General features: G+C 44.4%; 2 protein-coding genes across 2 annotated transcripts in view; one reads left to right on the plus strand and one right to left on the minus strand.

Moving 5' to 3' along the window:
• LOC102384892 (septin-11) overlaps positions 1–12,459 on the minus strand; it is a 161,403-nt gene that overhangs the window by 30,873 nt on the left and 118,071 nt on the right. The window lies entirely within an intron of this gene.
• Positions 1–12,459, plus strand: part of MAJIN (membrane anchored junction protein) — a 33,264-nt gene that overhangs the window by 9,894 nt on the left and 10,911 nt on the right. The window contains exons 4-6 of the mRNA XM_014525508.2: positions 153–278; positions 4,704–4,735; positions 5,558–5,667. Coding sequence (XP_014380994.2) covers positions 153–278; positions 4,704–4,735; positions 5,558–5,667 — 268 coding nt within the window. The remainder of the gene's footprint in view (positions 1–152; positions 279–4,703; positions 4,736–5,557; positions 5,668–12,459) is intronic.

The raw sequence follows: 12,459 nt of genomic DNA on the forward strand, positions 1-12,459 counted from the left end.
CTTTCCCTAGCCCATGGGATAATGTACATGATCTTATATACACTTTTTATAAAGGTACACTTTTGAAACACTGAATTGAGCTCTAGTCACCAGCTTCCTATTCTTCTCATATAATTTCCACACTGAAGTTGAGTCTTAACTCCATTATCCAGATTTAAGTAAATGGGAGAGAGTGTCAAAACTGAGATTCAAGCACGGAGACAAACTTCTTGATCCGTATCCTTATGTTTGCATTATGTATGTGGAACGCAATTCATTTCAGCAAAGTGTTTTCATCCGTGAGTTTATAAATTTATGTTTGAACAAAGTTTTTAAACAAATGTATGTTGATACAGCATGGTCTAAATGTCACAAGTAAATAAAACAGTGTTGTCCTCCTTCAAGGTTGGGAAGAGAAGCCATTGACAAATTCTGGTTCTCTGGAACAATTGAATTTGGATTGTTCTCTTAAGAAAATGACTGACAAGGAATCTTTCTTCTGCTTTGATCTGTCTTCCTTTCTCCCACCTAGAGAGAATCCTGCCTTACTTTCTGGTGATTTGGGGAAATAACTTGTTCTTCAGAGGAATTAGACAGATTAGTTCTCAACAGATGGGATTGCTTTGGTACAGATGCCTTGACTTTTTTTGTGGGGGGGGGCGGGCTTCAGGCAAAATAATGGCTTTCTCAGATCTGGATTGCTCAATTTCATCCTCTGCATCCTCGTTTCCTTTTATAGCCATCTGTGTTGATCTTGAAGCAGTACTCTTTCTCTCTCGGCTTTTTTTTAAAAGAGATTTCCAAAATTACAGCACAGTCATCAGTGCCAAACCTAATCTCTTGGATCTGGTACGCTGTTTTACCCTGAAGCTATTCTTTGGACTACTGTCTACTCAGTATCAAAAGGCTCTTTCACTGCTGTTGGAATCTTAGACTAAAAGTTATTGTATCACTATTGGACACCTGATTCTGCAATAAAGGGTCAGGCAAGTTGTTGGTGCTTAGGAGATAAAGATTAAATTCTAATGGAGGTAAAATGAGTAAAGTCGCGCAAAGTACTAGGCATCCTATGCTATGCTAGGCCTAGATTTCCATTGCCCATTAATTTAGACTTGCTTGAACCAGCTGAGGAGTCTGAGGAGACCCTAGCATTGAGGGCATCAATTTTTTAAAAGTATCAGTAAGAGACAATACATTTCTTGTAGGAGATTTAAATAATTCTGTACTCTTAGGTCACTAGTGGTAGCCAAGGTGTATGAAAGCTGTAAGCCACAATTCCATCCAGTACAGACTCATAGGGAGGATTACCCTAAGAAGCTGGTCTATTTGACAGAAAGATCTGTTCTTTTGCTTGTATGTAGACATTTATTTCTAGTTACCAAGCATTGCTCATGCAGTAATTCTTTCACCTGGAACAAGGTATCACAATTTGCTGGTGATCCTCTGATCTTTCTGTTTTGCACCTCTCTGGGCACGTCTACATGTTCAAATGCTGCAGGGTGGGTTTACTCTAAAATAATTGACTCTAGAGTAAATCCACCCTGGACAGGCATCTATAGGTGCAGGGATTTGGAAGCGGATTTGCTGCTCCTGGCAGCAGTCTGCTCCCACCCGCTCTGGCCCTGCACTGGCCCCCTGCAGTGGCCAGGGAGAGCTCTAGGCCCATTTCTTTAGTACCTCACATTGCAGGTACTGAATTTAATGTGCATCAGAAAAAGTGTTAATGCATGCATAGATGCACCCACTGAGACTCAGGTTCAACAAAGGAAACACTATTGTTGCTGAAAGACAGAATTCGATAGGGTTTTGTTACTGAGAACAAATGATCATCAATTACCAGTGAGATTCTTCACTCATGATAGACCTCAGTCTTCAGACTTGCACAGAGTGAACTCTGGGACCATACCCTTTTGCACTTACGTCACAGCATGCTGAAATTAGTGGGAACATCTGCATGAGACGCTTAGTGCTGAGTTGCCTGATTAGCTCTTCAGTAAAGCATCACTGTCTACACATGCAGAGCTATTAGGCTGGAGTAAACTAATGACCTCCGTAGGTTAGTACTGCCTGATACAGATACTATCCTTGCGTATAGTAGAGCTATTTACTCCACTGCAATGCACATGTAGACAGCTACCTGCTGGCTAGCCCTGCACTTTAGCACCCTTGAACCCCAGCCCACCCCTCTGCAGCACACTGAGCTGGGTTAGAGCAGCCCTGGGATGGCAAGCTGACTCCCTGAGCCCCCTGCCAGCTAGGGCTGTACCATCCTGGCTCAACATGCTGTGGTCCCAGGCACACATGTAAACACTGTGCCTGGGAGCAATAAACTCTGGCAGGAACTGCGCCAGAATTTATTGCAACACGCTAATTTCATGCGTAGACATGCCCAGTGTGCCTAGCTAACAAACACTGAAAAAATATGAAAGGGAAGAAGGTCCTATTAGAATTCTTCTTGTGAGACTATGAAAGGAGTCTCTTCATGTTGGAATGAAATACAGGTTTTTACAACTCAGCTTTTGGAAGTGCTGGGGACAGTTGCCGCCTCAGACTGACTGATGGGAAGCTTATCTTGATCACTTTCAGACTTGAGTTCTCTTCTATCTCACAGAAGACCATTTTTCACATAAAATTCCAGGAGCTCAGGGACATATTTTTAGTATGTACCCCATTTCTACCTCTGCTATAAGGATCCAAAATCCAAGTACAATGGCAAAGTTTTGCTGTATTTTCCAGTCTATAAAAGGACATTTTTCCCTAAAAAGGATATCCAATATTAGGCTGTGTCTTGTACCCTGAGGCTATTGTACTATTGCCTAATGAAGATAACCCCCTGCAGTACCCTTAAGGTTCCACTATAATAAGATGGAGAGGGGCTCATCTGAGCTGAGCCTTTACCATGGAGCAGCCAGTCTGGCTGAGATGTCTTCACAAGGGGATGCAGCCCTGCCACTGTAAAGTAAGGCAGTAGTGGGCACAACTGGGTCTGTGGCACTGGGGTAGCAGCTGGATTAGTGCTGCTTGGTGGTGGACTGTTGGATGCTGGTCTAGCACTACTATCACATAGTGGTGCATTGAACAGTGGAGTAAGATGTCAGCAAAAGGGCCCATGCTGATAGCTGGCAGGGGCATCCAGGGCTAGTGGGACACTTTAATTTTTTAACACTAATATTTGGGCTGACTAAATTCTTTGGATCTAGTTTTGGGTTTCAGGGGTATGTCTACATATGCAATTAATGCACAGAAAGCTTACTGCACAGTAAAATACTGCACAGTAACCTTTCTGTGAGAGCTCATCTACATGTGTTCCAGTTGGGAGCAAATTTGCTCCCAATAGGGGCAGTTTAGGGCAGGGATACTCCTGCCATATGGCAGCCAGGGAGATCTCTAGACTCCCCTGGGTCCTAGCCCCAGGCTGGCAGGGGGCACTAGTGTCAAGTCTGGGTTCTGCGGGGTGGGGGACAGCTGTTTCCCAGCCCCGGGGATGGGAAAGTGTCCCCTCCCTTGCAGCTGTTTCCTAGCCCCCTGCCCCAGTTGGCCAGTGGGGCAGCTGGCAGTGAGCCCCTGGCTGGGCGAGAAATCCCTGCCCAGCCAGGGGCTGGGAGGAGTTGTTCTGCTGGTGGGGCAGCTGGCAGTGAGCTCCCAGCTGGGTGGGGAATCTCAACCCAGCCAGGGGCTAACCCAGGGGCGGGCAATTATTTTGGGCGGAGGTCCGCTTACTGAGTTTTGGCAAGCCATTGAGGGCTGCATGATAGGCGGCCAGGGGCATATAAATATTAATTTTCTAGATTTTTTAGGGGCCCTGCAGGCCAGATAGAATGGCCTAGTGGGCTGCATCTGGCCCCCGGGCTGCATTTTGCCCACCCCTGGGCTAACCAGAAGCTGTCCTGCCCATGGGGCAGCTGGCAGTGAGCCCCTGGCTGGGCAGGGATTCTCTGGTCAGCATCTACACAAGCACTACTGCACAGTAACTACTGCACAGTTAGTTTAGTACCTGTATTTACAGGTACTAGCTAACTGTGTGGTAGACTAATTTACTGCACAGTAGATTAGTCTACTGTGTAGTAAAGCATCTCATGTAGATACACCCAGGGTGAAATATGTTGGCTGTGATAAGCATGAGATTGGATGATCTTATGGTCCCTTTTGGCCTTAATTTCTATGGAGAAAAAAACAAACAAACAACACATCTGTGTTGTTTTCCTTCTTTTTTTTTTAATTTCATAGAAATTAAGGCCAAAAGGGATCATAAGATCATGTGTATTTCCATGTGTATTAGTCCTCATGCTCAAGAAAGGAACTTTGGAAGACTGCATGATAGGGTCCCCTGATGACCCCTGCCATACAATATCCTTCCCATGTTTCCCCCACCTTAAAAGCATTTGTTTATGAATATAACAGTTTTATGCTGAACCCTTTCTTAGATTGTATTACATGAATGTTTTTCAGTAGCAGACCTCAGCTAGCTCATGAAAACCAGTTGCTTCCATTGCTCCATGATATAGCCTTCACAGGCTAGAGTTCTCATTCTGAAAGCTTGATGCTGTTTGTATAAAGAACAAAATATACACCCATTTCTCAGTATGCAAGTCCAAAATGGTCTCTAAGCTGTTTCTATAGCTCTTACCTAGTTCCCTGAAATTAAGATGCAATGCAGACATTATATTGTTTTAAATTAAATGAAAAAGGTCCTTCTTAAATATTAAATATATTAAATATTACAGGAAAAGAAGCACATTTGGATGCTTGTAAATCTGTAAGTAATATTTTTACTTAAGGTTTATAGTGCATGGGCTAGAAAAGGGAAAACATGCTGCCGGGAATGCATATATTTGGAAACACAAAATAACAAGACAACAAATCTGATATTTCTCTTCCTTTAGGTCCCAGTACAGCAAGGCATATAAGCATGTAATGAACTTTAAGTAATTTGGGCCTGATCCATAGTCCACTAATGAGAATAGAAGTCTTTTTACTCACCTTGACAAGTTTTTAATGAGATTCAGGAATGCTCCCACTTGCTTCAGGTGGACTTCTTCCACAGAAGATCCAGTGCCTTGAAATTGACCTGTTGCACTAATTATCTCCATCAGTTGAGTCAGTGCTACAGTAAATATTTTACAGTAATGAAGTACCTTTCTAAAATACCAACCTACATGGTATATTTCAGGAAGAAGTTAAAGTTATTCCGAATTCCTTTGCTGTTTGAGGCCTTAGGGCTAGATTTTTAAGGGCGTTTAGGCGCCTGAAGGTGCAGAACAACTGCAACAAAGATTTTCAAAATTACACATCTACATTTTTAAGCATTTAAATGTCTCAAGTAGCTTGCTTTCTTTTAATATTAAATTCCATATGACAATAACTTTTTGTTGTCTCCCACCACAACAGAAGCTAGAAATATGAGTAAAGAGGCTAGTAGTCTGTACATTAATAGTGTATGTGTTTCATCCTGTGTTGTAGTTGGAAAGTTTTAAAATGTTTGAACTCTGTTAAAATTAATTATTTCATTATCTTTCTTTACAAAATTATTTTTTGTTAAAAGCAAAAGGGAGAAAATATAGTCTTAAATGTTTTAAAGGTCAAGAATAGAAGTGAAATTATAGGAGACACTGAAACAAAAGCAACAAGGAGGCAGAGGAGGGTGGAGGACCCAGCAGAGCTGTCACAGAGTGAGCCGTGTGTGGAGAGGTCAGTTTACTAGAAAATGGTTAATATTTCCTCAAAAGTCTATGCTTACAGTTTTAATACATTATGGGCCTCCCTTTAATTTCATTGCTATTTAATGCATTGTGCTGTTTGGTTTCTATTTCCCCCCCAGAGTTAGCACTTTTCAGCAACGTTGTTTGCAGTAACAGTGAGATAGTAAAAAGCTTTATGTACCCATGTGTGAGGAGTAAGCAGTCACAACGTTCCTTTTTTTATACCTGGTGTTGCCTACCTATGTCGTGGGTAGGTTTTCAGAGAGGAGAAGGGGCTGCTATCCACATCCTCCTGTGTAGGTGGATGTGGTTGTATAGAGACAAGGCTCTGCCCACAGCAATGTACCAGCCAGCAGAACTGAACCAACGCTAAAAGGAAAATCATTCTTCTCCAGGGATGAAGGCTGGTAGCAAGGGGTGAACTAGCAATCATGTTGTGTCTCTGAGTTCCAGTCTAATTTGTCTCCTCCTGCAGCAGCGCAACTGCCTCTGACTAACTCTGAGTGAACTGCCGCTGACTAAAAGGGTTATGCAGAAGGTGGTGTAGGATGGCACCTTAGGGTGCCTCTAGATGTGCCGTGAGGTGGCTCCAACATGCTGTAATTACAGCACATTGGAGCAGACTCAGTTAATCAAGTCTGCTGAAGCGTGGTAATTACTGCGCTCCAGCAGACTCCGGCATCACATGTATAACAGCTCATTTGAGCTTTAGTTAAAGCATCCCCACTACCATTTTTCAGTGTGGGGACACTGATATACATGATGCTTCAGGTACTTTCATTAGAGCAGTTCTCTCCCCTTGGCCGGAGAACATGTATAAATGCCCTTTGAGATTAATTGTTTCAGAAAGGCATGAGCTTTCGTAGGCAACAACCTACTTCATTGGATGGTAGAGATGAACAGTTCATGCTTTTTTAAACCAGTTTGCCTCTAAGGTAGGATTCAAGTTAATCACCCTACCTTAACTTCTGCCTGACTTAAGACTAACAGGGCACATCTACATGTGCACTTTAATGTGCATTAGACTATTTTACTTCTGCACATTAAAGCATCACATAAGCCGTGACATTAAAATGTCACAGGCCAGCACCACCTCAAGGGAGGTGGTGCTGGCCCCTACCCTGGGGATCTTTAAGAAGAGGCTGGATACTTACCTGGCTGGACTCATTTGAGTCCCGTTTTTGTTTTTAGGGTGAGTGGTTTTGTTTGTGTTTTTGGGTTGTTCTCCCGCCCTGGCGGGGGGTCGGGCTAGAAGATCTATTAGGTCCCTTCCGACCCTGAAACTATGAAAAATAGTCTGCTGCACATTAAGTGTCACTAAAAAAGCATGCAAATGTGCTACTGCACATTTAGATAGTCATTGATTAAAAGCAAAGAATAACCCAGGAGCAGGGACTAGAACCATGGTTTCCTCCTCCAAGGGGAGCATCCACAACACTGAAATAGATTAATACTATGTTTTGCATCCTGTTCTTCTGGCCTCAGGACTCTGGCTATCTGTTCGGGCCCAGCTTCAGCATCACTGGACTAGACTTGGATGATGTCTTCATCCAGCCTGTCCTAGAAGCTACCCAGATCTGCCATTCCCTATGCAAGTGTCCAAACCATGATCTCTAATGGTGCTTCTATATTTTGCATTGAACAGTCCTTAATGAAAAGAATAGATATCAGTGATATAGCTTCTGCCCTACTGGGGCAGAGGTCAGGACCCAAAGCTCCCTCCCTCCTGGGGCAGTGCCATTTAACCAAGCTTTGCTTCCTCTGGCTGCCCCTGCTGTATACCCTGGTCCTACATATCTTCTCTTTTTGGTTGCCCAGTGGGCCAGCCTCAACAGGAGGATGGGAGGGGTCTCTGAACAATGCCTATGCCTCAGCCTGGTGGTTAAAGCACTTTTGGAGCCCAAGTCTTCCACTCCCTGGCCATGTCTACACGAGATATTTAGTACTTATATAAACAAGTATTAAATGACTGTGCAGTAACTGCGCAGTATTGCTTAGTCACCAAGGAATGGCTGTTTTGTGACACTGACTGTGTAGTACCTTGTGACTACTGTGAAGTAGCGTCGCATCACACTTCCTGACACACGATGCTACTGCACAGTCAGTGAGTATCTCATATAGAATCATAGAATCATAGAAGTAGGGTCGGAAGAGACCTTGTAGATCTTCAGGTCCGACCCCCTGCCTGGGCAGGAGAGAAACTGGGCTCAAGTGACCCCAGCCATGTAGGCATCGAGTCGCTTCTTAAAGACCCCCAGAGTAGGAGCCAGCACCACTTCCTGCGGAAGTTGGTTCCAGATCCTAGCCGCCCTGACTGTGAAGTAGTTCCTACGGATGTCTAATCTGAACCTACTCTCCAACAACTTGTGGCCGTTATTTCTTGTTATCCCGGGGGGCGCTAGGGGAAACAAAGTCTCCCCCAAACCCTTCTGGTCCCCCCTAGTGAGTTTATAGACAGTCACCAGGTCCCCCCTCAGCCTTCTCTTGTGAAGGCTGAACAGGTTCAGGTCCCGTAGCCTCTCATTGTAGGGTCTGCCCTGCTGTCCCCAGATCATGCGGGTGGCCCTCCTCTGGACCCTCTCAATGTTGTCCACATCCCTCTTGAAGTGGGGCGCCCAGAACTGGACACAGTATTCTAGCTGCAGCCTGACCAGTGGTAGTCAATGATGACTCCAAGATCCCTTTCTGCCTCCGTGCTCTCAAGAAGGGAGTTTCCCATCTTATAAGTGTGTTGCCGGTTACGACTGCCCAAGTGCAGCACCCTGCACTTGTCCGTATTGAAACGCATCCTGTTTTTGTCAGCTCACCCTTGCAACCTATCCAGGTCTTTCTGCAGTCTTTCCCTCCCTACTAGCGTGCCCACCTCACCCCAGATTTTGGTATCATCAGCGAATTTGAACAGGTTGCTTTTCACCCCGTCATCCAAATCGCTGATAAAGAAATTGAACAGCACGGGCCCAAGGACCGAGCCCTGGGGGACTCCGCTGCCCACTTCCCCCCAGGTCGAATATGACCCGTCCACCACCACCCTCTGAGTACGACCCTTCAGCCAATTAGCAATCCATCTGACCGTGTACGCATCGATGCCACAGTTGCCTAGTTTTTTAATGAGAATGAGGTGAGAGACAGTGTCAAAGGCCTTGCTGAAGTCCAGAAAGACTACATCCATGGCGACACCTGCATCCAATGTTTTTGTGACCTGATCGTAAAAGGCAATCAGGTTGGTCTGACATGACCTGCCCCTAATGAAACCGTGCTGGTCGCCCCTCAGCATCACCCCTGATGCCGGCCCATCACAGATGTGCTCCTTGATGATCTTCTCAAAGAGTTTCCCCAGACATGGTCCCTGAGCAAGTGCCCTAACCACTAGGATTTTGGGCTATAAGATAGGAACAAAACTTCCTCTGCTGCATCTTTTTTGTGACATAATCAGAGTTTTGCTTCTTCCCAAAAGGGGGGAGGATCTAAAATGGACGTGTGGGGTCCAAAATGCCACTCAGGTAGCTAAAGATAGCCAGGCAAGTGTTTCTTGCCCATCTAAAGATGGGATTGGTTTGGGGCATTCAAAAAGTCTTCTTTCAAAATTCCTACTTTTTATTCATATTTTGTCTAATATTTTGTTTTCCTAATGTCTTTCACTCACAGTTTTACTCAGTTTAGGAAAATTAATTCTTTTGAAGCACCAGGCCTATATAATACTGGTTGGAACTGTCTTCTTTTCACAGAAGAGAAAAGCAGCATTCACAGTAAAGTAGGGTTGGAAGGGACCTCAGGAGGTCAGCTACTCCAAGCCCTTGGTCAAATCAGGATGAGCATGTCTAAATCTTTTTAAACAAATGTTTGCTTCTTGATGTCCTCCTACTAGTGCAAGGATAGGAAGTAATTTGTTAAAATACACTCAGGAGATCCAAGGAGGGGGACCATGCCCACTGTTACAGAGGAAGACCAAAAACCCTCATCCTCCACACCAATCTGACCATGGGGTAGAATTCCTTCCTGATCCCAGATGTGGTGATTGGTCTCTCTAACAGACTGTGTGTTTTCAGGGAGCTTATAGCAGCCGTATGCTTTCAGGGGCTGCAGCCAACAAGCAACTGATTTTAGGCTTGCAAGGAGGACTAGCTCAGCTGCAGGTAGCAAAACTTGATTATAGACTGCCTAGGGAACAGGACCAGCAGACGCAGATAACTAGTTGGCATCCAGGCAGCTAAAAGGGCTCCCAGAGAACAGAGCCAGAGTCAGTCAGGGAGAAACAGGGCTGTGGGCTGGATGCTGCGAGCTAGAAGCTGAAAGTTGGAGAGCTGCAAGCAAGAGTGGAGTGTTGAGTGGGATAGAGCCAGCGGGTCAGCTTGTGGAGGAGCCCAGCAATCATGCTAGGGGTTCCTCTCTCCTAGAGGACCATGAATGCAACAGAGAGACTGAGAGTGAACCTTCCTGTTACTGAAGAGACCGGAGGGACAAGGGAGAGAGTGGGCAGGTGGCAGCAGAACCATGCCTGAAGACTCTCTTTGGGTGTGGAAGAAGACCCTATGTGATATAAGCATTTGGTTTATGAACTGAGTTGTTTCGTTGACTCCTGCTGTGAGGGAATTTGCCCTGGAGGAATAAAGATAGTGGAAAAGACAGTAAGTGAACCTGAAAGACTGTATGTTTGAATGAGCAAATCCTCCAAACCCACTACAGTCTCTAACTAAGCAGAAGAGCAAAACCCTCTAGTTGGGAACCTCTGGGTTTCTTAAGTCCCAGAAGGAACATTGGCTCCCTACAGTCAAAATCCACAACTTTGACTGTGGCCAATGCCCAATGCTGTTGAGGGAGGTGATAAAAAAAAACAAAAACAAACAAACCCTGACACTCACAGCAAACAGGGGAAAAAAGTCCTTCCTGGCCCCGTGTGGCAAAGAGCAAAGTCTAGAAGCCTGGGATAACCAGGCAGCCTCCCCTCCACACTGCACCCTAGGGACTGCAAGCACAACTCCATGCATCCCATACCCTGACAGGAGAGCCAAAACTCCCTTTTCTATCATCCTCTTTCTTTCATTAACTTATCCAAGCTCCTTAATTCTTTTTTCATAACCAACTGGTTGTAGAACTCTGCTTTATCCTCCTGTTGCTGACTTTGATCCTCTTCCATTTCCACCTGCTCTGGACTGCAGAGTGCTTCACATGACCTCTAAGCAATTGTGTGTGTATGTATCTTCTGGGCTTCCCATCTGCTGCTTTTCACAATACTCTCCAGGCATCACTGCTTCAAAATTGTCCCTGTATGTAAATGTAATTGTCCCTCATTAAATGTAGCTGGGCCACTCTTCCTGCTCCTTAAGCCAACCACCAACTTCCAGATTAATTTATCTGTGGCCATTGTAATAAAGTTCAGGTGCAACATCATTTCTGTTAGAAAATTATCATGTGTGATGAGCTCTCCAGCAGCTATCTCCTAGATGAAATCTTCTAAAAACAGAACATTCTTACCACACATTATATTACAGACTGGCATCTAAAGAAACAGAGCTAAGCATACAGCATCTAAACTCCTTGCAAGACCAAGTGTGATTCAAAGTCTATAAAACCCGTAACTCAATTAAAGTCTGTGGGACTTTCGGACTCTTTTAGATTCAATCTGCCTAACAAAACTCAAAGATTAACTGCTAGGCCTATGGACAGAGGTACATGTGAAACACTTCAAATTCCATTCCAGTTTGAAGCACTTTCAGATGCAAAGCATTTCAAGTGCTGTACAGGTGTGTAATATCCTCCACATGTTACCCTGCCTGAGGACTTAAAAAATTGCTGTGGCGACATGCAGCAGTGCTGCTCTGCATAATAGGGCCACAATAGGGTATTGTTCAGTCCTGCAGCTCTAATGTACCCGCCTCATCAGGAGAGGGAGGGAGAGCATGATGGACAGCTAAAAAGTATTCTCGTGTGTGTTTGGCTGTCCTCAGGACCTTCTGGAGCTGATGGCATGCCAGGAATCCTTTCAGCCCCCTAACTGGAGAGCAGGAATTCCTGCCTTACCTCTCAAGCTCTGGTCTCTTGAAGTGCTTCAAAACAGAACATCCGTCCAGGGCCTTAATTTGCTGAAGAAGTCCTAAAAGTTGGCTGTTACGTCAGACATGGCTAGGAATTAAAGGTTGCTTCCAGACAAAACACTTGGTATTCTAATCCAAACAAAAAAGCTGAAAGCAAACACAGATGCTTTTATTAAAAGTGAAGGGTTGTTGCTTGTAGCTGTGTTGGTCTAAGGACATATGTAGGCAAGGTTCTTTTGATAGATGTGATAGCTTTTATTAGACCAACTAAAATAGTTGGAAAAAAGTTATTTTCAAGCTTTCCAGCACAAACACCCTTTGTCAGGCACAGGAAGACTCTTCAGCTGTTGTGAGTTCTCTAAGAGAGAAAAGAAACTAAAGTGTAACAAGAAATCTGTGAAAATGTAAATGGGTGGAAGTTTGGAAGACAATGGGTAGAGACAGGAGGCGGGGGATGTGTGAAGGAATGTAAGTGAGAATTTAATTTTTTTTAATTAAAAGTGAGAATTTTTAATGTCTCATACCATAATTACCATTAAACCTGACCACAGACTTCCCTTTTCCAGTGGCCATTCATGAAGCATTTCATTGGGAAAGAAAATGTTTCATTTGTTTTTTAAGAATTCTTCCTGGGGTGGGGGGGAGGTGGAGCTCGCAGTAGGGAAACTCTTACAAGATCACTATGGAGCTGTTATGGAAGCTGTACAAAACCATTGTAACCTCTATTTTCAATGTTGCAGTTATCATAG

The sequence above is a fragment of the Alligator sinensis genome, unplaced genomic scaffold (genome assembly GCF_000455745.1).
Source record: "Alligator sinensis unplaced genomic scaffold, ASM45574v1 scaffold208_1, whole genome shotgun sequence".
In the NCBI taxonomy this organism is placed as follows: Eukaryota; Metazoa; Chordata; order Crocodylia; family Alligatoridae; genus Alligator; species Alligator sinensis.